This window comes from Drosophila mojavensis, unplaced genomic scaffold (genome assembly GCF_018153725.1).
Source record: "Drosophila mojavensis isolate 15081-1352.22 unplaced genomic scaffold, ASM1815372v1 contig_19, whole genome shotgun sequence".
Classification (NCBI taxonomy): domain Eukaryota; kingdom Metazoa; phylum Arthropoda; class Insecta; order Diptera; family Drosophilidae; genus Drosophila; species Drosophila mojavensis.
Window position 1 is genome coordinate 2,907,775 of NW_025318726.1, and position 27,323 is coordinate 2,935,097.

The window sequence follows — 27,323 nt, forward strand, 5'->3', positions numbered from 1 at the left end:
GCATTTCTTGTATTACAAAATATTTTGTTTAGAGGTAAACAGACTTCTTCATTCATTTGATTCAGATAACTTAAAAATACGAGTTGTTAACCCGAAATCAACTTTAAACTTTGTCAGAAAGAAAATGGAATGGTGCTAAATGAATGGATGAGTTAAAAAACTCTCTTGTGTGAGAGATTACATTGTTTTGGCAAAACATGAATTCTTCTCGGGTATTACTTTCTCTAATTTTTTGTCAATTTCTAGCAAATAACTGCTTATTCAGAATTTACTGCTTTAAATTAGAGGTGCTGAAATATCTGACTCATTAATATGCTCCATGCTTCTTAATCTGTTACGACTGTCAAATTATGCACTATTCAAAAGGAATATATCTTTCGAACGAATTCATGCAATATGAAATGTGTGCTGGTCAAACTAATGTCTAAGAATATTCCTATCTCGTTATACGCGAGATATAGCTGAATTAATAATCAAACCGTTTTATTTGACTTTGTGTTAAAAAAATTAAAACTTTTCAATCTTGGTGCTCTATATTATAAATAATTTGTTTCTTTTAATTACAATCCTTAATACGATCATCTATTACCTTATGTATTTAAGACAAATAATATATAATATAATAACATAAAGACGACTTAGGGTAAAGTAAAGCAACGATCAGATCGTAGCCTGAAAAAAGTTGCATTGTGTTGAACAGTGTTGTTTGAATGCAATTTAAGTCTGTCGCTCCGCTATATGCCTCAGCTGTTTTAGAACCGTCTCAAGTAGCTTTTTCTTATCATTTTTACGCACCAGCGAGAAAATTGGCTTTTTGTCCGCTTCTCGTATTTTCTCCAGTATCGTGATTATCGACTGGGGTTGGACTAAGTGGTATCGATTCTCCTGCTTGCCATAGTCATGGAAATACGTGCTCCATTCTTCCAATATAAGCAAGTCGAGGAGCTGACGATTGCGTTGGAAATATTTGCTCAATTCTCCTTCACGAAGACCTGGCACTGGCTCCGAGGCGGCAAAAAATTCACATTGCATCAAATCCAAATTGATTTGTGTAAGTGCGCCCGTAGATATTTGTTTGACCTCTTCATCAAATAAAATCGAATAGATCTTATCGGCTATGTGCTCGCAGGTGCGACGACAGGCAGCCTGGGCGATATGGGGCAGCTTGTATGAGAAGTTGTCAAAGGTGCTCCTTAAATACGAGATCATGTCCGTGATGAACGCGGAGGCTATACCGGGTGGCTCTACCAGCAGCCAGTCATAGGCGCTCAATTCGAAGAACTCGTCGATTTTGAAGCATATACGAACTGCCACCTGCTTCTCGGCATCCTGCCGGGCCACGTGAAACATGGCCGAAGGCGTTTGCGAAATGCTGCGCTCCGTGTTCGTCATATGGCAGACGAATTCATCAAGAAAAGGGCCAGCCTTGTCCAAATACTGCGTATCTATTATAATTTGTATAAGTTGAATCAGTGTAATGCTTGGCTGGCGAAAGACCACTGAAAGACAGCCGCTGAAGCTGCGGGTTAGCAGCAAATTGGCTGCCTTTCTCACCATGGCGGCCACTTCGTTGGGTGACAGTGTCAGCTCCTCGGCGAATTTCATGCAAGCATACATAAACTCCTTCGCTTGATGGTAAACCTCAGGCACCATGCGCGAAAATGGAAACTGTTTTGGGAAAGGAGCATTCTCCAACTGCTCGGAATGAAATGGAAATCGCTCAATAATGCATTCATACTCTTCTATGTTCTCGACAACCATGGGCACAAATTGCTCCTTGTCCAAAATTTCACGGAAAACGTGAACCCATCGTTGCAGCAACACCTGAAAAAAGGGATAGGCATGATTTTGGTTATTTAATATCTAATTTTATCGGTTTACCTCATTGTAATGATCGCGCATATCATGCAGCAGCTCCCATAAAATTTGTACCGTGTAGCCATAGCACTTGAAGGTGTTTATAGACAGCATAATAAGATTTTTGATTCGTAGTAATATATTTGGGTCTGTACATGAGGAGGAGCTCATGCTGATCTCATTGACGAACTTGGTCAGCGATGTTGACCACAGCTCTTCCAGATAACTACTCGTGACCACATCACCTGCTGTATTCTTCACATGATCCTCGACCACAAAGAAGCCCACAATTGCGCATATGTATGTTTTGTAGGCTTCGAGATTATCATGCATATTTGGTGGAGGCTGCAAAACCAACTTCGATTGATCGCGCCTTTGCTGGCGATAGTCCTTCTCGAAGTACTCACGCTGCCCAAGCACCATATAGATGTGCAGGCAGCGATAAATGGGTGAGAAATCGATTAAGTTTTGTGCGCTTACATTGCCACCATCATCATCGCCACTACCACCACTATTACTTTGTTGTTTGTGTTCCTGAATAATGGCATTAATATCACGCTTTTGAAGTTGCTTCGTGTGGGTGATGGCCAGCTCCCCAATACGCGGCGAAAACTTGCGTATGTTCTCCAAAAATTCACGAAAATCTGCTGCCGATGAGCGGCGAATATTTTCCTTAATGATGGGTATCTGTGTTTGCATTTGTGTGGCAAAACGATAGTTGTGTCGCTTTAGGCGCGATAGGTGCTCCGTTTCCAGGGTCTCTAGCGTGCGCAGTGCCTGATAATATTGCTTGTTCTTGGCCTGTTGTGTAAATTTCATGTAGCATTCTAAAGCGGGCAGGCAGGACTTAAGCGCCTCAATGGCACTGGCCACATTTGATTCGATTTGACGAGCTCGCACAAGCTCGTTTCCCTGCTGTATAAGTGACGCGCTTATGGTGCGTAGCGATGTATCCAGTGAGTGGACTTCATCATGTAGCTGTTTGGCCTGCGTACGAACCTGGAGCAACTCTTGTATGGAGTCAATAAAACCCTGATAATACAAGTTGCATATACGCTCGATCTCCTTATCATGGCTGCGTATGCGTTGCTCCAACTGCTCACTGATTGCCTTAGTATTGTTACCTGCGCCGAGGTAAAGTGGGCGTTAATCATCATGCTGCGCTGTGACTAGACAAATGCAGACTTACCTTCGAGTATTGATCGAAATGTGGGCCCCCAATAATCATCAACGGCCTCTATGTCTTGTACCGTCACTTTAGCCATTATTTTACTTCTTTCCCAACCAATATATTGCACTTCTGTGAAATTTCCTATTTATTTCAGTTGATTGTTGCGTGCTGATTAACGCGTTTGGCACAGCTGTTTACGAACGTTTTGCAGCACTAATCCCGCGGGGCGCGTAGACGATACAGCTCTGAAACAACCTGTTGATCTCATTTAATGTTATCGACAATTGTCTAGTGCACTGTGATGAGATATACAACAAGTTGCCTTAAAAAGTTCAAATTTATAATTATTCATTTAGATAATTTAAAATAGTATTTTCAGCTAGCAAGCACAACACGAAATTGCTCAATTCAAATGTTCATCATACCGTCTGAACGTTGCTAAAACTCAACCACTCGAATTCAACTTTCACTTCTGTTGCTTCTTAGCGGGTTACTTGGCGTACTGCTTTTTGTTTTTGCCAAGTTACTGGTTGGGCGCATAAACAGTTATGCGGTCGACGCCGTGTCATCATATTCAACAATAATACAATCAATTTAGGTACACGCACGCAATTTAGCACCCATACTAGAATAACATGGCCACCATTCGGAGTCGCCACAGTACAACAACAATAACAGAACCAGAAACGGAACAACCGTTTGAAAGCAAAGGCAACAACAAAGATAACAACAATGGAAAGCCTACTGCGCCGAAGGAGAAAACTGATCCCATGATATATATAATATTCCTGTCACTCCTCTTTGATTTGCTTGCGTTTACAATCATCTTGCCATTGTTGCCTTCGCTCTTGGAGTATTATCGCATAAATGATAGTTCCGGCTTATATGCCTGGTTGACGACGCGTGTGCGTTGGTTCCAGCAGCTACTCGGTGCTCCGGAACGGTATTTATCAGTGCTGTTTGGCGGATTCTTGGGCTCAATGTTCAGCTTTTTACAATTCCTGGCAAGTCCCATTGTCGGCAGCCTCTCGGACTACTATGGACGGAAGCCCGTTCTGCTCATTTGTGCCGTATGTTTGTTACCATGGGAGAACCTCCAGTCAATGTACTACTATAATTTAATATTACCAATTTCAGTCGGGTATCGCTCTCTCCTATCTTATCTGGGCCTGCTCCCGCAATTTCGCCCTCTTTGTGCTGGCGCGCGTTGTTGGCGGCATCAGCAAAGGCAACATCTCCCTCTCTATGAGCGTCATCACAGATGTCTCCAGCGTACGGACGCGTGGTAAAGGCATGGCTCTCGTCGGAGTTGCTTTTTCCCTTGGGTTTATTGTGGGTCCCATGATAGGTGCTATGTTTGCAATATTTTCGAATAAAAGCGCCAGCGGCGGTGCTTGGTTTGTTTTGCCCTCCCTCTTGGCTCTGGGCTTGGCTTTAGGAGATGTTCTGCTTCTTGCTTTTTGTTTGCGGGAAACACTACCTGAGGTACTTTAGTGACTCTTTAAATGTATAATGTATGTTTGTTGTTTAAGTTCTTATTTTTACTTTTTTGTGCAGGAGAAACGTGCTCCCGAAATCTCATCTGCTTTGTCATATGGCCTGCAATTGCTCAACGTCTCCTCCATATTTAAGTGAGTACTATTACTATTATTACCATTTGACTATTTATATACTTAATTAACACATCTATGAAACGAATCGCAAGTCTTTTTATATATGCTTTGCCCAGTTGCTAGTCCAACAGGTTATTTAGTTGCGATGGTCCGCTATCCGCTCCGCTATCTTTGCCCTACTTGGCCACGTTTTTAGCTGGACATTATTTGATTTGCCTTATCAATGAGCATGATTACTTGTTTCGCTCAATTATAAAGTGGAATGACTAAACATAAAGTTGCAATGTATAACCTATAATTTATTCGACTTGCGATGTACATATACTCTGTGATGACTATATTAATAACAAATTATAATTATTTGTCTACATAATTGTATATTTAAATTTATAACCATTTTTTTTTATATAATAACAAAATTTTGTATTTCTCTAAATATGTCCTAAATTCATAGATGTAAGTTTTGTAGAAAAAAAAAAAAAAAAAAAAAAAAAAAAAAAAAAAATATTCTCAAATTAAGTGCTATTATATATTCCATATATATTAAAACTGTTTATTCACATCTACAGATTTCTTCGCTTTTTCCAGACTATGTTCTTTCACAATATTATTTAGATATTTAAAAATTTCTTAACTAATACACTTTAATATTTGTGATCAAAAAACTTATTCATCTATGTACTTAACAAATGTATAGTAAAATTTATATATATGGATTTATATTATATTAGTAGATATAAATATTATGATTGTTATTTTAAATTCCAATAATATGTAACAGGCAGAATGAGGTAGGACATACCTCACTATAAAGAGTACATAGTGCTCTATACGATTTGGATATTAGATACCCAATAATTAGCTTAACTTACTTTGGCAAATTCCCATAATTAATTTACTACATTGTAACCCATATGTCAGCCCAATAGTATAGCCTGTTATTTGTATAAAATAACTTTCTTTTGTTTTGCAGGTTTGCCGCCATCAAAAATGTGCCTAAAAAAGATATACAAGCACTACGCAGTATTGGCCTCATTTACTTTCTTTATCTCTTCCTCTATTCGGGATTGGAATTCACTGTTACGTTTCTGATGTATCATAAGTTCGGATACACATCGATGGATCAGGCCAAGATGTTTTTAACCACAGGGCTCGTTATGACTCTGCTACAGGGATCTGTGGTACGTCGTCTACCAGAAGCAAAGATAAAAAATTATGCCATATTCAGCCTGTACTTGATTGTGCCTGCTTTCGTGTTAGTCGGCCTAGCAGAAAATAGTCGAATGCTCTATGCCGGCATGATACTATTCGCAATCTCCACTGCATTTGCAGTTACCTGTTTGACTACCTTAGTGTCCCGCTATGGCAACGATGATCAAAAGGGTTCAGTATTAGGGATATTCCGTTCGTTAGGTGCGCTGGCTCGTGCCCTGGGCCCAGTTGTCGGATCTATAGGTAAGTGCTACACTCTAATACGTAATTCTTATTATTATTTTTAATCATCTACTGCATTCTATTTGATTTATATTAAATCTTTAAATTATTTTTAGCATTCTGGTGCGTGGGCTCTAAGATCACGTATATAGCTGGTGGACTGCTGCTTGTCTATCCGGCACTTGCTTTGCAGCGTGCACGTATTTAAAACTATCTATCTGCTTTAAAAGTGGAATAAGAACAAAATTATATACATATATAAAATTTAATGTATATTTATTGAACAAATAGCAACCATTAGTATTACTTGCCTTAAATACTTAACCTACTATTCTTCTTTTTCCATTTCTGTATGTTTTATATACTTTAATAAATGCATTTTTATACCTTTTTTAAAAATGAAAGCTTAATTTACAAGGTGATTTAAATCAAAATTTTAACGTACATGGGTGGTCTACACTGACGTCATCAACATGGCGGGGTATCGAGTATCGAGTACTCATGGCTGTCACTTGCATTGTCATACATGCCGCAGCCTACTTCACGTCGCTGAATATATTGGGAGTGACTAAGTCTAAGTGAGTGTGTGTCGCGACTAAGAAAATTAATAATAAATGCATTAATACGCCACACAAACTGGCAACTGTTATTGCAGTAATTGTCGCACAACGGTTACCTTACGTGAAAGCAAGATTAAAAATTGCAAACGCCCATTTGAAATCGAATTGATATAATTTTTCTTTTCTTTATATTGTCCCGATTACAACTACAAATAAAAGTGTGCAAAGTGTGAGAGCAAAATACACGGATAAAGAAAAACGCATTAAGAAACGGCGGCGCGTAAGGATTATTGGATTTTACATTTACACAGACACACACGCGAGTATCCCAATCAGTAGGAGCAGGAGGAACAAGTCATTTAAACACACAACAAAATGGGTGCAAGGGAAGACGAATACGATTATCTTTTCAAAGGTAAAAATTATAAACATGGATCTAAGGTTGCGCTGATTGTAATTAATTATCCACTAGCCGGTTGTTGGTTGGTTTCACTGGTCGTGGGATTCGAGAATTTCGAAAAGGAACAAGGCTTACAATTTTAATGTGGCAATTATGACGCAGTAGTTCAACGGCACTAATTAAAACTAATTGGCATAACAAATGCAGACATGGCATTCATATGTCCACAGACCCGTATGCTTTAAAGTCCATATGTTTATTTTATTATTATTTCCGATCGCGTTATTTCGTAAAAATGTTCTTCAGGGCAATATCACAAAATACGCCCCCTAGCGGTGCTTAGCTGAATTCTATACGACTTTTATGTGTGTATATTGTTGTTGTTGTTGTTGTGTGCCCTTTTGCTTTCTCGTGCTCTCTTTACATTACAGCCGTGCCTCTTCATCGTCCCCTTTCTTTGTTCAAATACACCCGTAACTACTTCGCCGTTAAGTGCTGTCAGTTTGTCATTGCGTTTCCATTGCTGTTCGTTCTTTGCTTCTGTTGGCAGCAGCCAGTGTGACACGTTGCATAAATCGTAATAATAATCATGATAAAAGAGTCAAATAGTAAAAACAATGATTTTTACTTTGACTAGCTTTTAGTTATATTAAAACTACAGAAACTAGGTGTGTGTGTGTTGTTTTTTAATTAGACAGCAGTTCAAGAGCAGCTAATTTAGTATATATGTATATATTATTGTTTTTCTTTTTTTTCTGTGCGATAGCTTTTATATTGAATTTGCAATTTCTTTTGCATATGCTTCTTTTGCTCACATCTGTTATGAGTTGGCTTTGCTTTTATTGTCGCTCTCTCACTCTGCTCACAAACTGAATGAAAACTACATGATTTTGTTGTCGGAGAGTTTATATGAAGCTGAGTATGTAGACACTCAGCGGATGCTAAAGCTACTCTTTTCTGCTTGCACTGTGTGACAAGATCTATTTTCTCAAAGCAGATTCATCTACATTGTAGGTTTTGTAGTTCTTGAATAAATTACTGCTGTATGCGGGCAGCCAGTCACAAACTTCTCACTTATTCTTTGTTGTCAGCTTTTTTGTGTGTGCTTAGGTATTTTGGGGTCAGCATTTTCTCTTCGTACTCTCGTTTGCATACGAGAGTACTAAGTACTAGGCTTTCAAACTGCTCAATTCTAAAGTGAAGTCGCCCCGTTATATAGTTAAAGACTTTTTGAGCAATTATTGCATTACGTGGGAGTGTTGTGACTATTAAGTGAGATTAAATTTGTCAAATTATCAGAATTTTTTTTACATATTTAAAGTCTGACGCACAGTAACAAAAAAAACGATAAGCGATTAGTTGGCTTGGTAACTTCATGGCTGAAATCCAAAATTTGCTATACATTTTTCTCTTTGTACATAATGACAGACAGTAGAAGCACATTAAATATCTTCTACATAAATGGATGTTGTGTTAACTTAATGGACCTACAGCAGATCTGTAAAAAGAAAATAAAGCTATGAATCACCGTTACTCGTGAGCAGCTGTCAAGCAATCAAAAATACTGCTGATAACTTCAGACTGAGCACTCACATTTACAACATTTAAAAAAAAAGCTTCGAAAGCGATAATCAGTGTAAGAGAAAACAGAGAACAGAGCGAGGGAGAGAGAGAGAGAGAGAGAGAGAGAAAGACAGAGATAAAATGAAAGAAAGTGATAGAATAAGGAAGGAAGGGAAGGAGAGAGAGTGAGAGTGTGTGTGTGAGTGTGAGAGAGTAGAGATTATATTATCACATGCTAGATAAACAAAACACATAGTGCTAAAAGTAGAAATTGCAAATGTGACAATAAAAATTATGCCGAAAATGTTATCAATTTGTAAACAGTGTAGCAAAATTCAAATGTAGGAATCAGTAAATTTGAGTGGTCTGGTTGGCCATAAAGCGTTACATTTTATCACCATCACTAATATTCCACAAGAGCATAACAGGAAATTAGTTGACCTTCAGGCACGCACCGTCAATAACTTAATACGAGAATTTATCCATGACCCATGACCCGTTGAACCCATGCTCCAGCTAACGAACTGCGCAGCCAATAATTATGCAACTACAGAGACAAAGCTCAATTATTGTTTGATTTCTGTTAATGTTTTCTTTAATCCCAATAGTTGTCCTGATCGGTGACTCTGGCGTAGGCAAAAGTAATTTGCTGTCGCGCTTTACGCGTAATGAATTCAATTTGGAGTCCAAATCAACAATTGGTGTCGAATTCGCCACACGAAGCATAGAGGTAAGTGTCACTGGCTAAGTCTGTTATCCATCTCCAGATGGATTTCCATTGATACACTAAACAATTCTTACAAGTGTGTTGAGAGGGGACTTGGATTCTACAATCGTTCAATCCGCGCTCCAGATTCCAGACAAATATCATCTTACATTTAATGTATACACATATTTGCAGTTGTTCATATGCATACGTAATATCATAGTATAGTGTCTATAAATCACCGAAAAGTTCTTAATATATGGAGATTTTTTATATCGGCAAATCGAATGTTGGCCAATATATACATTCTTGGTTAGGACCACGACCTATGCCGATCCAACCCACTCCATCTATGCTGTATGTATGAATGGAACAAATATTTATTAAAAATGACTTAATTATCATAATTAAAGAGGTGAAACTTATTGATCGATAGATATATAATAAATCGAGAGATTACAAAAATAGAGTATACTCTCGCCCAAATTAGCATAATTCAGATTTAAAAAAAAAAAAATATTATTTACTAATTAATCCATGAATTGCGAATAGTAAATAAAAATAAGAATAAAGGTTAGTTAGTGAAATTTTTCTACTCAGATTCAGATTAATATATAGTTATTAGTACAAATTAGGCAAATTTTTTTTCTAGTTTATTTAATTTAACAAAATTCATATTTAATTTTTTAAATATTTTCTTAAAATATATGTAACCTTGTTAAATCAATTTCATATGCAATGCAATTTAAACTCATATTTTGTTTCTCTCTAAGGTGGATGGTAAAACAATTAAGGCGCAAATTTGGGATACAGCCGGTCAGGAGCGCTATCGAGCGATCACTTCTGCATATTATCGTGGTGCTGTTGGGGCTCTGCTCGTTTACGATATTGCCAAGCATTTGACATACGAGAATGTTGAGCGATGGCTGCGAGAGCTCCGCGATCATGCCGACCAGAATATTGTAATAATGTTGGTGGGCAACAAATCTGATTTGCGACACTTGCGCTCGGTGCCGACGGATGAAGCAAAACTGTTTGCGGAGCGCAATGGCTTAAGTTTCATAGAAACATCGGCCTTGGACTCGACGAACGTTGAAACCGCATTCCAAAATATACTCACAGGTATAAAATCCACTTACTGTAAAGTAAATCTAAAAATTCTAACCGGATTTCCGCTTACAGAGATCTATCGCATTGTGTCGCAGAAACAAATTAGAGATCCTCCTGAAGGTGATGTTATTCGTCCCTCAAATGTGGAGCCCATCGATGTAAAGCCCACTGTTACAGCCGATGTTCGCAAACAGTGTTGTCAGTGACCGCCCCAACGATTCACTGCGACAGGAGTAGCAACTGCCGCCTGTAACAGCCAGAACAGCAATAGCAAGAGCAAGAGCAACAACAATTACAACTATAACAACGGCATAAGATGTTATTTTTTGAACCACAGCCACAAGCAGTTTGTCATATATGCATAAAAAATATACCAACAACAAAAGCAAAACAACAATCGCAACATCAACATCCGGCTGTAGTTAACAGCAGTTTAAACTGAAGTTTTAATATATATCGCATAAAGCATCGATAACTTCGAGGTCTGATGAAAAAAGTTACAAAAGCATAAAGGGAAACACTAAAACACTCCAAATTCAGTTTAAGCTGTAGCTGTAACTATAATTTATATAAATATACATAAATGCTAATATTAAATATATTAATATTATTAATTTTCACAACTTAAATATATAGTTGTATTTAAAAAAAAAAAAAAAAAAAAGGAAATTAAACAACTACAACATTGCTATGTAAGTTCCATTAGATGTCGTATTGTTTTTCCAGCAAAATTAGGCAAACTTAACATATACAATGAATACACTTTTGACCTGGCTCTTATTCATTATAGTCTATTTATCATTAATGTTTCAAATTTCCCTTACGTCAACCGATTTCTCTCCATTGTAGTTGCTTGCGTCGTTACAAACCCTTTTTTATTGGTTAATGTAATACCTTTTTTACGTATGAAATAAAATTGAAACATAAATCTAAAATATTATGGTTAGTTTTAACATTAAAGCGCATAAATGCAGAAACTTTGAAAATTCAATTTTAAATTGACCCCAGGAATTCGTTAATAGCTAGCTGATAAAATAAACAGTAATGAAACTTTAAATACACAAACAAACAGATATGTTGGTAAATATTTATAATTTAAATAAATCAAGTTTACGCTTGTATATCAACTGTTGATTTTAAAGTGTACTTTTTCCGCCACAGTTTTTCGTTTCAAAAATGGTTTTAAATGGGCACTCTAACTTGTGCATGATAATCATCGACATTCTATGTGCAGTGAAATATTCATGATAATTATTTGATCAGTGAAGAATAATCGTATACATTATAAATATAAATTTACATATACATCAATCAATTTATTCACGAATTGTAGTGTCCAATATTATTAAAATAAATGAAATGCAATATTTAAGAAAAAATGTATCGATATATTTTATTATAGATATATATATTTGGTCACCTTATAATTCTTGAATGCATTTATCGATGTATCGAGCCAATCAGCTGAATGCTTTAGCAACACGTGCGGTTGTGGCTTTGATAATTGTTTAAATATATTTTTTATAAGGAAATGGGAGGTGGTAAAAAGAAAGTACATCCGAAAACGCGCACTGCAGCGTTCAAAGCCAGTGAACCAAGTGAAATAGTTGAGGCCCCACATTCGTTCGTCATACACCGCGGTCTGTCCTGTCCGTATATCGCGGATTTAACTGTTGACTTTCGTCGAATAATGGAGCCGTTTACTGCATCCAATTTGCGTGAAAAGAAAATAAATCGCATCAAAGATTTTGTTAGTCTAAGCAGCTTCTTTCACGTCTCGCACATGGCAATTTTCAACAAAGCATCTACACAGTTGTCCTTTAAAGTGCTTCGCTTACCGCGTGGCCCATCTTTAACGTTCAAGGTATTTTGAATAGATTTGCTTTTACGATGAATATGAATTGTCTATATGATAATACCTCTCGTGGTCAACAGGTGCATCAGTTTACGCTTGCACGTGACGTCATCTCTAGCAGTAAGAAGCAAATGTTTGATGTTGATTATTTCAAACATCCACCGCTTGTGATCATGAACAACTTTAGCGGCGAAGGGAAACATTTGAAATTAATGGCCTCAACATTTCAGAACATGTTTCCATCAATCAATTTGGCTCAAGTTAACATTGATACCATACGCCGCTGCCTTCTGTTCTCTTATAATTCAGAAACAAAGCTTGTGGACATGCGCCATTATGCGGTGCAGGTGGTTCCAGTGGGTCTAAAACGAGCTGTGCAGAAAATTGTCAGCGGTAATGTGCCAAATCTCAACAAATGTGAGGAAGTTGTCGATTTTGTGATGAAGTAAGACCAATATTGTCTAACATTGAAGCCATCTTATGTACTATTGGAATTTTGTAGGGATGGATATGCTTCGGAAGCGGATGCCGACGACGATGAGCAATCACATGTGGTGTTGCCCCAAACAGTGAAAGGCAAAGGGAATTTCGAAAACCACAAAAGCTCTGTGAAGCTGCATGAAATTGGACCTCGCCTAACAATGCAGCTTATGAAGATCGAGGAGGGTTTACTAACCGGCGAAGTGCTTTATCACGATCATATTGTCAAAACTGAGGAAGAGAAGGAAGCACTACGTAAATTAATTGAAAAGAAACGCAAATTGAAAGAGCTGCGCAAGAAGCAACAGAACGAGAATCGCGAACGCAATTTGAAATTGAAGAAAGAGCAAAACAGGGAAGTGAGGCGCAAAGAAACTGAAGAAAATGCAAGTGATGCGGACGATGATGCTCAATATTACAAAGATGAAGTTGGCGAAGAACCGGACGAGGGTGAGTGTTGATATAGTCCTGATGCAATAATATTGATCATATGTATTTATTTTTATCACTTTTTACAGAACTTTTTAAATTGGATAACACGGCTTCGAGAAAGCGTCCCAAATTACCAGCCGGCATGAAGCACAAAAACAAGAAAGCTAAATTAAATCAGAAACCTTTAAAGAAGACTAAGGAAAAGTAGCAAATACATAAGCAGAATATTTTTACTACTACATAGTGTGATTTATTTCTGTGACATCCGTATCTAGGTAAACATTCGCTGCACCAGCTGCTTATAGTTGGCATTGCTGCTTTTCCAGCTTGTTGCTATATTGTCCCGCAATTTAGTAAATTCTCGTTTATCTTCGTACTGGGGCACTCGCTCGATCAAATTTTGCGCCTTTTCAAACTCTTTCAGGTAATAGAAGGCCAATGCGCGCCGATAGATACTCTTCTCGCTCGGTTGCTCCTGGGTATCCACAAATTCTGTGTGGTATATAACGTGCTCGTAACGTTTCTCTAGTATCATACAAGCAGCCAAGTTGGTTTGTATCTGCACGAAGAGCTGCTCCATTTCATTGCCAGCGATACCATTTTTTTGCTTATCCAGTTTGTCGAATGGTTTGTATGTGATTAGTAATTTAGCTGCACGTGAGAAATAGTCGCAGGCAAACTTCGGATATGCCTTATACATGGCTACGCCTTTCTCTTTGTACTTTAATGCAAGATTATACATTTCTCCTGCGCTCAGTTTGTCGATTTGCTTATTGCTCACAATTCGATCTAACTTCAGCTCAAATTCCAAACATTCGCCAGTTTTGGTGGTAATGCTGCAAGCTGAGGTTTCGCCGATTACAAACTGTTGCAATAATATTTCTATATAGCAATCAATGGGGCTATCTGCGCTGCCCATCTCCAATGTGTACTGTTGTGGCTCTTTGGAGGCCAAGTATTTAGTGGGCCTGGAGCCCAAGTTAGCGCACGGCTTTTTTACGGTAAATGCGACAGTGCTTACCAAAAGGGGTTTCTCAACCCTTTGGAATTCTAAACTTAGCACTTTTTTCTGCAGACCACGAGCTGCGTCGCTCCACTCTTTGCCAACGTACCAATCCATTGCAGAAAAATTACCGAATAATTCAGTTGGAAAACTTTTAGATTCTTCTAGTTACTAACAATCATCTATCTGTTAAGCTCAAAAGAAACTGTTTAGAAAAACAGTGTGCCCAATAGTCGACAATCCAAATGCACACAATAAAGAAAAACTGGATAACATAATTCTTGAGCCCGAGCTGAAGTTAACATGCATAAAATAAAGCTACGACACATTCAACAGGCCAGAGGCCTTTCTCAACTGTTACAAAAGGTATCAATGAGTTCCCAGCCAAATGTTTATGTGACTCGTCCGGATGTGGATGACAGTGGACTGGAATTGCTGCGTAAGAGGTTGTTTGTTGTTGGATGCCGTAAATTATTTTTAATCTCGTTATCTGATGTTTTTGAGCAGTTGCAATGTGTCAACATGGTCACAGCCTTTGCCAGTGCCGCGAGATGAATTACTTCGTCAGGTTAAGGGCAAGGATGCTCTATACTGTGCTCTAACGGATAAAATCGATGCCGCCGTGCTTGATGCGGCTGGAACGCAGTTAAAATGCGTGGCCACCATTTCAGTGGGTTTTGAGCACATTGATGTGGAGGAGTGCAAAAAACGTGGCATTCGCGTTGGGTACACGCCCGACGTGCTGACCGACGCCACAGCCGAGCTAACGCTCGCATTACTGCTGGCCACTAATAGACGTTTGTTCGAGGCCAGCAAGCAGGTTTACAATGGCGGCTGGAAATCGTGGGCACCCATGTGGATGTGTGGTCAAGGATTGAAGAACTCGCGTGTTGGTTTATATGGATTTGGGCGCATTGGTCAGGAGATTGCTGCTCGCATTGTACCTTTCAAACCAGCTCAGATAACCTATACGACTCGCACTGCTAGGCCAGCGGAGGCAGCTAAGGTTAATGCTCGGCGCGTGGACTTTGACGAGATGCTCTGCTTATCGGATTTTATTGTGGTTTGCTGCTCTCTAACCCCTGATACCAAGGAAGTATTTAATGCTTCTGCATTTGAGAAAATGAAACCCAATTGCATTTTTATCAATACGGCACGAGGTGGAAATGTGGATCAAAATGCTCTTTATGACGCACTCCATTCGAAGCGGATACTTGCTGCAGGCTTGGATGTGACCACACCAGAGCCACTGCCACTTGATGATCCACTCTTAAAACTAGATAATATTGTTATATTGCCGCATATTGGCAGCGCAGACATTGAAACACGCAAGGAGATGTCCCGTATAACGGCCAGAAATATTTTGGCGGCTTTGAATGGTTGCCAAATGGAGGCCGAAGTGATGTAAATCAATCTTAAATCTCTGATAATTGTCTTTAATTAAAGCCAGCAATAAAATTAATTTTCAAAAGAAGAAATATAGAATGAGTCGTTCCTTAGGTAAGTTATATAAGATGATTATACTTTCGTTGGCGAAAACATATTTATCTAAATTTGGTCAGTGTCTAAATTAATTAAATAAATATTGGATAACATGGTACTGTTAAGTATATTTCTAGAAATGTGCGTAAAAGTTCTTGACTATCGTCAAAATCTTTAGATGATAGATGCTTGAGTGTTTGGTTATATCACTAACCGCTTTACACTACGTGTCCGGTCTATGTGTTTTCTGGTTAGTGGTTTTATCACTGACCGCTGTGTTCTATGGTTAGTGGCTTTATTTAAGTATTAATATATTTTTTATTCATTTTTCTACCCAGAATATATTGTATTTTATACATACATATATTCCTCCCTTTATTTTAAGATGCTAATTTGAATTAATAAAGAGCTTCTCAGAACAGAAATTAATTAATTAATACTCTAAAATATAAATACTACAATTTAAATGGGCGCATGATATCAATATACGATAAGCACATACATATATTCTACATTCCATATTTTGGCACAATTCCAAAGTTCTAAGAATGACGCAAAAAATTAAAAAAAAAAAACGCCTGTGGGAAATTTTTGATAATAAACAAATAAACAAACATACAAACTATATACATTGCATCAGCATGCGTAGGCTTACTTTCTTTTCAAGTATTCAAACTTTTAAATTGAACGGACATTAAAAGAAAATCGAAAGCTACTCATCGACAAATTTTGACGATAGTTCAAAATTACTATTTACTCATTTGACACTGTTGGCCAATATTTATTTCTTAAATATTTCAACAGGTATAAAATTTTAGTCCATTAGCAAAGATTGAGTCACCATACAAAATTAAATAAATTCTATCAAGACGAAGTAGTTAGAACTTATTTTATTTGCAGTATGAAAATTAAGTAATTTTACCATAAAAATGTTCCGATAGTAACACTGGTAACACTATTGCTCACTGCTCCTAACAGTTGAGCAAAATGCTAAGTTAACAGCATGCGCCATTTTTTTCGTCTCGTTCCTTCTTTTTACTGTTTCAGCGCGTGGCAGTTGTGGCTCCGGTTCCGTGCAGTTGTTAATTGCAATTTTGCCAGAAATTTGAACTCATATTTTAAAACACCAACGCCAAGATGAAAATCTACAAGGATATCATTACCGGTGATGAGATGTTTACCGACACCTACAAAATAAAACTGGTTGATGAGGTTATCTACGAAGTCTATGGAAAATTAATCAGCCGTACAGAAGGAGATATTCAGCTTGCAGGCTCTAATCCCTCGGCCGAAGAAGCGGATGAAGGCACAGAAGTAAATGTCGAGCGAGGAGTCGATATTGTTCTGAATCACCGTCTGGCAGAATCTTTTGCCTTCGGAGATAAAAAGTCGTACACTGTCTACCTGAAAGAATACATGAAGAAAGTTCTGGCAAAACTGCAGGAAACCGCCCCCGACCAGGTTGAAATTTTCAAAACCAACATGAACAAAGCTATGAAAGACATTCTGGGTCGTTTTAAGGAGCTGCAGTTCTTCACGGGAGAATCCATGGATGTCGACGGCATGGTAGCCATGTGTGAATACCGAGACATCGATGGCCAAAGCGTTCCAGTTTTCATGTTTTTCAAGCATGGACTTGAGGAGGAGAAGGTCTAAGCTGCGCGCTCCGTTCTGTATGTTTCGATCCGGGGGCTTGCACTGCGGAAGAACGAGCAACGCCCAATGTACGGCAAAAGCAACAGCCACCACTGAACGAACATACACAAACTAACAAAAACACAAAGGCAGACAGCGGACACATACTCACGCATACATACCCATTTCAAACGGATTTCTTTAGTTACGGTTTTTTTATTTTTGGCAGCAGTTCGATAAAATCTATGTTTATATATAGAAAATTGAAAACAAATTGTCGAGTTAATTCCGTTTTATTATTTAGAATCAATGAATGTAAATGTTATTTTATGGAATGAGCAAAATTTGTAGTTGTAACTGAAGGAGAGCCTCGAAGAAGAAGAACCAGTTCACCAGGAGCCACACTCACACAGTAGCTAAAAATAACTAAATTATCGTATAACTATTGTAATTGAATGCAGCGTAATTTAATATTTTTATAGCAGCAAAGCAATTTTTGTATAGTTTCGTATATGTTTTCAACACGGAATGTCAAAACAAGAAAACCAGGAAAAGTAAGAAAATTTGTATGTATTAAAACAAATATATAAAACGGAAACCATATACACAAACTGAATTCGTAAATTATATTAACACCTTTTCTTCCTCTGGTGGGTTCAAGTAGGCACAGGCGAGACGGCATTGCAGCTGCGTCTACTGTTATTTATGAACACACGCTTTGTGTGGCATTGACTCCGACAAGGTCTGGGCAACCCAAATGTTATTGACCTTTGGCAGTGATACATACGAATGTTTGTACGACTGTTGTCATGCGCAATGTACATTTGTTCGCCTTGTCCTGATGCACCACCGTAAGTAAATTGTCCTATATTTTGAAGGCTTTGAGAAATTCAATTTAACCTCAATCATCTGCATACCACTTTGCTGAGCTGTGCAGTGCACACATATTTCTATATATGTACGTCATACGTCAAGAAAGCTTTTTCACATTTGTTTGTGTGTGCTCTGGCTCGAGCGTCTATAGTCTAGGTGCTTATCGCATACATTCACACTTTCGCACATTCACAAAGACGCACGTGTATACCTGTTAGATCGCGTGTACGTTTGCGTACAGTGCGGACTGCCTGCAATGACTACATGTGGGGCACGTATTTAGATATTTGTATATAAATACATATGTATATATTTTATTTTTATTTATTAATTTTGATAATATTTTATTATGAATTATTAAGCTCTTTCTCAAAATGAACATATTTCTTAAAGATTTTAGATTTAGCTGAGTTACTGTTTATGGGATGTACAGTGAATATACATATGTACATATGTATGTATGTACATCTATGTTCTTTACGGCCTGTCATTAGAAAAGATAACGAAATCTTCACTTTTTTAGCTAGTTCAAAGTTATGCAGGTGAATTAGTTGCCACCTTCTTAGACAGGAATTTGGAATTCCTGATGGCCTGGCATCGGAACAGATCAGGAAGTCTAAGCCCAGGTAAACCAGGTATCACCTTTATAGAAATGATTACTGAATTCCTGAGAGAAAAAAACTAAACCATTCTTTGTGTATAAAAACGATGTTAACAAATTCTATTTTATTTCGTTCGAAATTTTGATGCAGCAAAAACTGTGGCTTATTGCAATTTGGATTCGCATTTCCATTTAAACAATGGAATTTTGGTAGATGTGTATTATTCAGTCAAATTTTTCGTAAATATGTATGGTGTAGGTTTGTTCTGTCGAATCATAAAAAAGACTAAATAAACTCCATGTACTATTTAGAATGCACAAGTTTTGGACTTATATATTACAATTATACTAGGATTCTATATAGACAGCAGTTGCTGAATTGTTGCACTACATTCACTTTCTTCGCATTGATAATGTTGGAATGAATCATTTTAACAAATTTAAGTAGAAAATAAATTAACAAAATTTTCACAATTAATTAGATTTACATTTTACAGCTTGTTTTTGTTATTTTATAGTGCATTTAGCCTAGTAAACTAGAATTTGGGTAAATAAAAGCACATAATTATCATCGTATTACAAATACGCACACACAACACTCGCGCTGCTCAATATACATAGTGTTTATATATATATAATAACATATATATATACATGGACAGGAGGAAGTTGGATCACACATAGTCGAGCTGAATGTAGATCTGTTTTACGCCCACCGCTTCAAAGATCATGCGCGTATGCGTTACCACATACGTGGGATCCACATTCTTCGATACCTCCAGCTTGATGGCACCCACATAGACATCTGAGCAAAGCGTCCAGAAGTGCGGCTCCTGCACCGAATAGACTCCAGCTAAGCCAGTCACCTTTTGATAGCACTGCAGCAGCGAACGATCCAGTGCCGCTGGCTGGCGTTGCATCAGTATCAGTATGGATTCCTTGATTAAGCTAAGCACGCTAAGCCCAATAAGCAGCGCTATGAATATGGAGCAAATTGGATCCGCTATCATCCAGCCAAACATTTGCATGAGCACTGCAGAAATGATGACGCCCACCGAGCCAAGCGTATCGGCCAATATGTGCAAAAAGACGCCGCGCATGATCTGCGAATTGCTTCCAGTGCCAAGATCATGCGAGTGTCCATGGCTCATGCTGTGATCATGTGAGTGTCCGTGACCTAGAAAGCCATAGCAAAAGAGAAGGATGCAGTTATTGGCAAACTACGCCTATAGCAACTCCTTACCATTGTCCATAGAGATAGCCTGATGATTGTGATTAGAATGAGCGTCATGACTGTGTCCATGAGAGTGTCCATGTGCTCCGCCCCCTCCGCCGTGAGAGTGCCCATGTCCTCCGCCGCCGCCGCCGTGCGAGTGGCCATGACCGCCATGATTGAACGCATAGATACCCACCAGATTGACAAGAAGTCCTAGCACAGACACCACAAACAGCCGCTCATGCTTCACTTCGGGCGGCTCTATGAGACGCTCGACGCCCTCGGAAAGTATGAAGAAGGCAATGAAGAGCAAAAACAAGCTGTTCACAAAGCCAGCTAGTACCTCGGCACGCACATATCCATAGGAAAACTTATCATTCGCTTTCCATTTCGTTATGACCGAGGCAGCCAAACCAGCTAGCAACCCCGTGCAGTCGAAGAACATGTGGAACGAATCCGAGATCAAACCTGATTATAAACATAAATATAGTTATGAGCCTTATGAGTAATACAATATAAATATGTTCGTTATGCTAACCCAAGCTATTTGTCAAGATGCCATAGAAGAGTTCCACGAAGGCAAAACTAAGATTGAGCATTAAAAAGAGAAACAAGTTACGAGAATTGGGATCAGCGAAGATCAGGCGTTTCCAGCTGTTCAGCTTCTCCTTCACTCGGTAGCCAAAGTTGCTGCGATCCTTGTGCGTTAATGGTATCATTTTAGCGGTAAAGGTGTAGAATGTGCTGAGACAGAGATATTAAACAATAAAAAAAATCTTTACTGTGTTATCATACACACACGACCAAGACGCACACACACACATACACACATAAATTTAGTTCGTAATTGTTTGCATACGTGGTATTATCGCTGGGCTAAGCCTGGGCCCACTCCACCTGCTGCTGATTTAAACTCTTTAAGAATTTCTCTGCAGCGTCGGCGGCAACTTTTTTGTGTTAATAGCCGCACGCAACGTTTCCTGCTGCGTCAACGTGCCGCTCAGACAGCCGTTTATTTACACAGGTGTTGGCAGTACCGCTTTTGTTTTTGAATTTTTTTTTATTATTTTACTGAAGACTTGCAATTTAATTCATTTTCTTTTTTAAATCAGTCGAAAACACAATCCGCACCAATCTGCCGTGTTGTCATCAAAATAGACGTCTGGCTACCCAGTAAACATTCATTCCGTCAACAGGGTTGCACAACTAACAATATTGGCATTCACACAAAACTATCGAACCCGTGTATGCAGTCTACTCAAACAAATATTTATTTTAAAAAGTATGTAGTAAATAGCCTATAAGCTGCAATACAGCTTGTGCTTAAATAAGCTAAAACATTCCCATTCCCTCCGGTATTTCAAAATGCAATACAATAAAATGTTACACTCATGTTTCTTACATCAAAAAGCAAGTTTATTCAACATTCTACTACATGTAGCAGAGCCTTGGTACTTCCATACAATCAATTGTTATATTGTAAAATAGCGTGCGGCACTGTAGATGTGTGGTAAAACTAAATTTACGCCTCATCACCCTTGGTGGCACGTGTGTAGATGACCTGGGAATGATGCTGCACGACCTGCTTAATGAGACCTAGAAATAGTTTGTTTTGAAATTATGCTCTATATAAGCACCAATCAGATTATGTTCCCTTACCCTTTTCGCGCAGCTCAATTAGAGCGCGCTTGGCCAAAGAGCCACGGATCTTCAATCGCTCAGAGACAACCGAGGGTGTGATCAGTTTATAAGCGGGCACCTCCTTGTATAATTTCTCGTAGGTGGCCTTATCGAACAGAACTTGATTGTTCAGCTTATCCCTGACTTTGCCTTTGGACCACTTCTTCTTCTTGGCCTTGCCGCCACCGGAGCCCTCCTTCTTCTTTTGTGTCTTTTGCGGCTGCTTGGCCGACGACTTTGCGTCCTTCTTAGGCGGCTGTTACGAATAAACAAACACATATTATGTACAATGGGTATAAATGTAATTTCAACATCAATTGTGTGTATTTTGGTATGCACATATGATTTGAAAACGTTCACTTTCGAGGTTATGGATCTCTCGTTTGTTTGCTGCACGCACAGGTAGATTCTGACATGTTTGGCTGCACAAATGTAACTTCATTTATAGCCCACCACATTATCGCCAGTTTATTACAGTGTATCCATCACTTAAATGTCATTTCCATGCTGCAAACCATTTAAAAAGTATAAAAAACTTTAGCAGCCGAACTCACCATCGTGAAAACCCAATGCAGAAAGATGGAGGACGGAAATTGACAGGGTTACCATGCATTGTCAACATCGGCAGAGTTGCATGTTCTTATTATCGCAGCCGGACGCTATTACTTATCGATAGCTAGTACAAAGGCGCAACTCGTAAGGCCTGCTTGGCGTGTTTTTTGTTGTTTCACCAAGTATTGTAACAAACGTTTCATTCGACATCTGTAAGTTTGATTCTCAAACATAATTGTTTGGTGCCCATATTAAATCAGAGAAAACTGACTATTACGTATATAGTACATCCAGAAGAACAAAGCCATGGAGCATCGTTACGGCTTAAGCAATTCGCCGCGTTTGTCAAAACCCATGGCTGATTCCACATGGATTGGTGGCATGTCTGCGTATGCATAAATTAAAATAAATTCATTTATTAATGTACATATTAACAAGGCTAAACTTTATTTCCAGGACGCAGCGGTCAATGACACAGCAAATGCAAAGGAGCTCTATATCTAGGGAGCACAACAACTCGAGCCTTTGTCTAAGCAATAGCTTCACAAATGATTCACCGCAAAATAGGAGTCTACATACAACATCGAGAACATCGAGTGTATCTAAAACGGCACGACAACGGCTAAATCTCAGTCATATGGATCCCAAGTAAGTAATGCATATAATACTTTATACTTATAATTATAATAACTCTCCTACTTAGAACCTTTGCGGACGTAAACAGCAGCGGATTAGCGTCGCGTATTGTGGAATACCAGCGGGACCGTAGCACTGGTGGCCGCGGTCTGCAACGCAGCATCTCCTATAATAATATTTATAATCCACTTACTCAGCCACGCCGTTGTAGCATAGCTTCATCGCCTCTATCCCATAAGCCCAACCTGCCATCAGTGTCCATAACACGTATGGCGCCGCCTGAGCGAAGCTTCTACTGTGGCAACACATTGCCCAGCTTGCTGCGCTCGAATTCGCTGGTTGGCGTGGAGAAAAAAAGTGACCAGCAGCTGTCGAGAGAGAATCGTCCAATTATGCATCCACCTCCGCTGCAGCACGAAAGCGAACCCACGCGCAGTGTCCTTGAGGAGCTGAAGGAGATATCACGCAAGCGCATCAATAGCGGCGTAAGTCGACATCTAACCATTGGTGATTGCCATGGTGGCAACTGCTTTGGCTCAACTAATACAACTTATTTGCAGGAAATACAACCTAACGATTACACTAGTAAAAAGAGCTGTAATCGCTTAACTGACTATGTGGATCATCATTTACACCAGCAGCACCAACCGCAGCAGCATCAGTTATCCATGCTGCAATCTCAGTCGGGTTTCAAGCGACAGCGTGAATTGACTGTTACAGTACCACGCCGTTTGCATCATACGGCCATAGCGCTGCCTCACCAACATCAACATCACACTTTACATATGTCTGCACATCATTTTCCTGAGAGGATTTCTCCACAGCAGTCACCGGAGCAGCAGGCCAAGCGCCGTAATTGCAGCTACAGCAATGACATCGCAAGCTCATTAAGCTCCAGTCAGCTGCATAGCAATAAGCGGAAGCTATATGACATGCGTTCAGCTAGCAACACGTCCGCACTCAACGACAATGCCAGCAACGGCAGCAACAACAATAGCTCACCTGAAACTTCGCCGCGCCCACAGGTGGCAAAGATACAGCGAAGTCAGGCGGCTACAACAGATCTACATTTAGAGAATTTGACTAGGACGCAGAGCACGCCGATCACTCCACTGCCAGCTACTCCAGCCCAGCGCGCGGCGTCCGCTCCCTTAGTAGAGGCCAAGTACGACCAGAAACCCAAATTGACATTGTTCAATGCACAACAACGACAACCGCAACAGAAGCAGCAGCAGCAAGAACCACCAGAGCCCCAACAACAACAACAACAACACACGCAACAGCAGGTTGACTTGGATAGTCCCGATGTGGATGCCAACGAATATGCGGGCATACAGTTTGTGAGGCCCAAACAGGATCAATCACTTGTCACCAGCAAAAACTCCCATTTGGAGCGTACACAGAAAACGAAGCTGGCTTTGATGTTGAGTAGTCTGCGGGGTGAAATCTTTCAAGATGAAACGTCAGCTGATGAAGCAGATACTTCCACAACCACATCATCTGTCGCACCGACAACAAAAAATACAAATCAAGCAACAAACACAAATGTAACAACGAACACTGCATCGACGAAACCGACTATACTGGCGACTGCTACCGTATCAGCCGCCCCCGCTCAAAGTGTATCTACAACAATAACTGAAACAGAAGCACGGACGACAACAACGTCGGCAACAACAATGTCTGCACTAACACCGGCGCCAACTACCGCCAGCAATAGCACATTGTCTGTGCTACCAGGAAAATCGACCGAAAATGCAACAATTGGAACAGGTGCTGTGCTAGGATTTACATTGCCAACAGCAACAGAGAAGCCAGCAACTACAACAACAGCAGAATCTACACCTGTGTTAACGTTTACGAATTCGAAGACGACAGCTACAACCACAACCGGATCGACTGGGTCGCCTGCATTTACCTTTGGCAAGCCAGCAGCGGCAGCAGATGCAAAACAGACTCCAGCACCAACAGAAACACTTGCAACAACAGCAACACCAGCAACAAAGGATCCAGCGAAAACACCATTTACATTTGGCACTGGCGCAAATAATGCACAAGCAACAGGAGCAGGATTGGGCGCGCAAGCAGCAGCAGCAACTGCAGTACAGCCAGCGCCATCAGCACCTCTTTCGTTTAACTTTGGGAAGCCTGCATCAGGTGCGGCAACAAGTAGTACGTTAATTACAACATCAGCAACTGCGCCAACAACAACAGCAGCAAGCACTTCCGTTTTCAGTTTTGGCACAGCTCCAGCTACAACTACAGCAGCAACCAGCAACAATCCTCTCATATTTGGCAGCAGCAACAGTAACAGTGAAACAGGAGCAACAATTGTTACTACAGCTGCGCCAGCAGCATCTCAGCCCAAGGAACCGTCGCCTTTTGGCAGCAGCAGCAGCAATAGCAACAGCTTTGCCATCGGCTTTAAATCTCCTGCAACACCAGCAGCTGCAGTAACAGCCGCACCATCCGCGCCAGCAATATTTAGTTTCGGCAAAACTCCAGCCGCTCCTGCAGCTCCTGTCGTATTCGGTAGCTCAACAGCAACAACAACAACAACAGCAGCAACAGCACAGCCTGCATTTAACTTTGGTGGCACAGCAACTGCTACTGATTCTGCTTCTGCCGCTAGTGCAACTACCTCAAATACCAATGCAGTTTCAGCCGCAACACCAGCAGCAAACAACTCGAATATATTTGCCTTTGGCGGTGACAGCAAGCCCACGGTTAAAGCCACGCCTTTTACGCTGCCCAACAAAAGCGACAGCAACAATATATTTAGCTTTGGCGCTGGCGGCGATGGAGCAAAAATGGCAGCAACACCAGCCACTGGAGCAAAAGCTACAGTGCCCAGCGCCTTTAATTTTGGTGGATCAGCTTCTGCTGCACCAGTGGGCGGTGCACCAGCTACAAATGCATTCAGTTTCAGTGCACCAAATAAGTCAACGCCCTTATTCGGAGCCAGCAATGCAACAGAAAGCAAACCATTTACATTTGGTGCCACTGAGAGCACGCAACAGCAGCAGCAGCAACAGCAGCAACAGCAGCAGCAGCAGCAGCAACAGCAGCAACAGCAGCAGCAGCAACAACAGCAACAACAGCAGCAGCAGCAACAACAACAGCAGCAACAGCAGACAACACCAGCAGTGGGCGGCTTTTCATTTTCAGCTGTGATTCCAAAAAGCGAATCTACAAATTTGTTTAAATCGCCATTAGCCGTCGGAGCCGGTGGAGTGAAGCCAAGCTTTAATTTTGGAGGCAACACAACGTTAGGAACAGCAGCAGCAACTCCAGCGGGCGCAGCCACGTCAGGCAACGGCTTTGGTGGCTTTGCGGCACCGGCACCGGCACCGGCAGCAGCACCAGCGCCTTCTGCTGCCAACAATCAGAAACTGTTTACGTTTGGGAGCAGTGCCACTCCCAGCAATGGAGCAAATCAAAGCGGAAACTTGTTCGCCAGCGCAGTGTCCGCTGTACAGAACCAGCAGCAGACTAAGCCTGGTGGCTTTTCTTTTGGCGCTAGCAACGCGGCTAACAGCAGCAACGCAACCAATGGAAATGCCAATGCGCCGTTTGCTTTTGGTGGCATCACATCGCCGCAGGGCAGCGGGGTCAATGCGGCCAATAAACCGTTTACATTTGGCAACCCAGCGCCGTCTATAAATGGCTCAGCGCCTTTTACCTTTGGTAGCGGCGTTAATGCTCCTTCCACGCCGACATCAGCTCCGGGCATGCCTGGCCAGCAGATGAATCGCTTTGCACCGCCCACCACTCCGGAAAACCGACCCATACGACGCGCCACGCGACGGCTGCAAAAGTAGAAATCAACTCGACCGTTGAGATATATCCTGATTAAATTTAGGCCTTCAGTAATGCAATTGATCCATGCATGAAGTTAAGTTATAATCTGCAACGATAGTTAGTCTTTATTAAGTTATTTGGCAAATGAGAAAATAAAAAAAATAAAAATCACAAAAGAATAAATGTGTAAATACGCAAACAAATTGTAGACCATTTCCGCTATTGAGGCTAGGACTTGATACTGGAAATATTTACTCTATGTAATTCTCGTCTTATAAGGTGTGAAGATTTTCCCGATATGCCCATTTTGGGTGCCGTGAATTGGGAATTATATAATATAATATAAGATCCTATGACTTCGGGTCATATTGATAATATATATAATTTCCAGTTATATATAACTATATAAGTGGAAATTACCGGATATTATCAATCCAGTTATATACTTATCCTAATCTACTAAGGGCGTGGGATAATATGTATATATACTTTTCGAGAAAGTGGCATATCTGCATAAATAGTATCCTCCAATGCTTTACAGCTTGAGCTCCGAAATATGACAGTTAAATTCAATTGTGAACCGGAATCTGTTAGGATAAATAATTGATCATTTTTAAATAGCAAAGTAAAATATATTTATAATATAATTTTAATGCTATATTT

The 27,323-nt window shown here is 40.0% G+C and overlaps 10 protein-coding genes across 12 annotated transcripts; 6 read left to right on the forward strand and 4 right to left on the reverse strand.

Annotated features, from left to right (window-relative positions):
• Positions 1-514: 514 nt before the first annotated feature.
• LOC6572250 (exocyst complex component 6) lies at positions 515-3,288 on the reverse strand. The gene is made up of 3 exons (XM_032727923.2): positions 3,047-3,288; positions 1,882-2,981; positions 515-1,824 (listed from the first exon to the last, which is right to left on the reverse strand). The coding sequence occupies exons 1-3, from the start codon at positions 3,120-3,122 to the stop codon at positions 718-720; spliced, it is 2,283 nt and encodes a 760-aa protein (XP_032583814.1). The 5' UTR covers positions 3,123-3,288; the 3' UTR covers positions 515-717.
• A 115-nt stretch (positions 3,289-3,403) lies between these two features.
• Positions 3,404-6,474, forward strand: LOC6572249 (major facilitator superfamily domain-containing protein 10). Its single transcript, XM_001998355.4, has 5 exons — positions 3,404-4,098; positions 4,166-4,513; positions 4,586-4,659; positions 5,615-6,096; positions 6,192-6,474. The coding sequence occupies exons 1-5, from the start codon at positions 3,664-3,666 to the stop codon at positions 6,281-6,283; spliced, it is 1,431 nt and encodes a 476-aa protein (XP_001998391.1). The 5' UTR covers positions 3,404-3,663; the 3' UTR covers positions 6,284-6,474.
• An 81-nt stretch (positions 6,475-6,555) lies between these two features.
• On the forward strand, positions 6,556-11,546 carry LOC6572248 (ras-related protein Rab-11A). Its single transcript, XM_015166293.3, has 5 exons — positions 6,556-6,653; positions 6,855-7,050; positions 9,207-9,328; positions 10,078-10,426; positions 10,487-11,546. The coding sequence occupies exons 2-5, from the start codon at positions 7,011-7,013 to the stop codon at positions 10,618-10,620; spliced, it is 645 nt and encodes a 214-aa protein (XP_015021779.1). The 5' UTR covers positions 6,556-6,653; positions 6,855-7,010; the 3' UTR covers positions 10,621-11,546.
• Positions 11,547-11,861: 315 nt separating this feature from the next.
• On the forward strand, positions 11,862-13,420 carry LOC6572247 (protein Peter pan). The gene is made up of 4 exons (XM_001998353.4): positions 11,862-12,278; positions 12,350-12,714; positions 12,772-13,199; positions 13,268-13,420. Exons 1-4 carry the CDS (start codon positions 11,946-11,948, stop codon positions 13,387-13,389), a joined length of 1,248 nt encoding a protein of 415 aa, XP_001998389.1. The 5' UTR covers positions 11,862-11,945; the 3' UTR covers positions 13,390-13,420.
• Positions 13,409-14,381, reverse strand: LOC6572246 (peptidyl-prolyl cis-trans isomerase CPR6). The gene has a single exon (XM_001998352.4). It carries the CDS (start codon positions 14,299-14,301, stop codon positions 13,453-13,455), a length of 849 nt encoding a protein of 282 aa, XP_001998388.1. The 5' UTR covers positions 14,302-14,381; the 3' UTR covers positions 13,409-13,452.
• Positions 14,382-14,457: 76 nt separating this feature from the next.
• Positions 14,458-16,812, forward strand: LOC6572245 (glyoxylate reductase/hydroxypyruvate reductase). The gene is made up of 2 exons (XM_001998351.4): positions 14,458-14,630; positions 14,692-16,812. The coding sequence occupies exons 1-2, from the start codon at positions 14,488-14,490 to the stop codon at positions 15,590-15,592; spliced, it is 1,044 nt and encodes a 347-aa protein (XP_001998387.2). The 5' UTR covers positions 14,458-14,487; the 3' UTR covers positions 15,593-16,812.
• Positions 16,700-17,904, forward strand: LOC6572244 (translationally-controlled tumor protein homolog). The gene has a single exon (XM_001998350.4). The coding sequence runs from the start codon at positions 16,804-16,806 to the stop codon at positions 17,320-17,322; it is 519 nt and encodes a 172-aa protein (XP_001998386.1). The 5' UTR covers positions 16,700-16,803; the 3' UTR covers positions 17,323-17,904.
• A 959-nt stretch (positions 17,905-18,863) lies between these two features.
• LOC6572243 (zinc transporter 7) lies at positions 18,864-21,171 on the reverse strand. Its single transcript, XM_001998349.3, has 4 exons — positions 20,851-21,171; positions 20,530-20,735; positions 20,019-20,459; positions 18,864-19,952 (listed from the first exon to the last, which is right to left on the reverse strand). The coding sequence occupies exons 2-4, from the start codon at positions 20,708-20,710 to the stop codon at positions 19,450-19,452; spliced, it is 1,125 nt and encodes a 374-aa protein (XP_001998385.1). The 5' UTR covers positions 20,711-20,735; positions 20,851-21,171; the 3' UTR covers positions 18,864-19,449.
• A 214-nt stretch (positions 21,172-21,385) lies between these two features.
• LOC6572242 (40S ribosomal protein S25) lies at positions 21,386-22,315 on the reverse strand. The gene is made up of 3 exons (XM_001998348.3): positions 22,226-22,315; positions 21,651-21,927; positions 21,386-21,587 (listed from the first exon to the last, which is right to left on the reverse strand). Exons 1-3 carry the CDS (start codon positions 22,226-22,228, stop codon positions 21,514-21,516), a joined length of 354 nt encoding a protein of 117 aa, XP_001998384.1. The 5' UTR covers positions 22,229-22,315; the 3' UTR covers positions 21,386-21,513.
• A 22-nt stretch (positions 22,316-22,337) lies between these two features.
• On the forward strand, positions 22,338-26,863 carry LOC6572241 (nuclear envelope pore membrane protein POM 121). 3 transcript variants are annotated; one of them, XM_032733704.2, is made up of 5 exons: positions 22,338-22,435; positions 22,509-22,612; positions 22,680-22,871; positions 22,927-23,344; positions 23,420-26,863. In XM_032733704.2, the coding sequence occupies exons 2-5, from the start codon at positions 22,530-22,532 to the stop codon at positions 26,678-26,680; spliced, it is 3,954 nt and encodes a 1,317-aa protein (XP_032589595.1). In that variant the 5' UTR covers positions 22,338-22,435; positions 22,509-22,529; the 3' UTR covers positions 26,681-26,863. The 3 variants fall into 3 exon arrangements, with proteins under 3 accessions (XP_032589595.1, XP_032589596.1, XP_032589594.1); XM_032733705.2 differs by lacking the exon at positions 22,509-22,612 and having other exon boundaries at positions 22,357-22,435; XM_032733703.2 differs by having other exon boundaries at positions 22,381-22,612.
• The last annotated feature ends 460 nt before the right edge of the window (positions 26,864-27,323 follow it).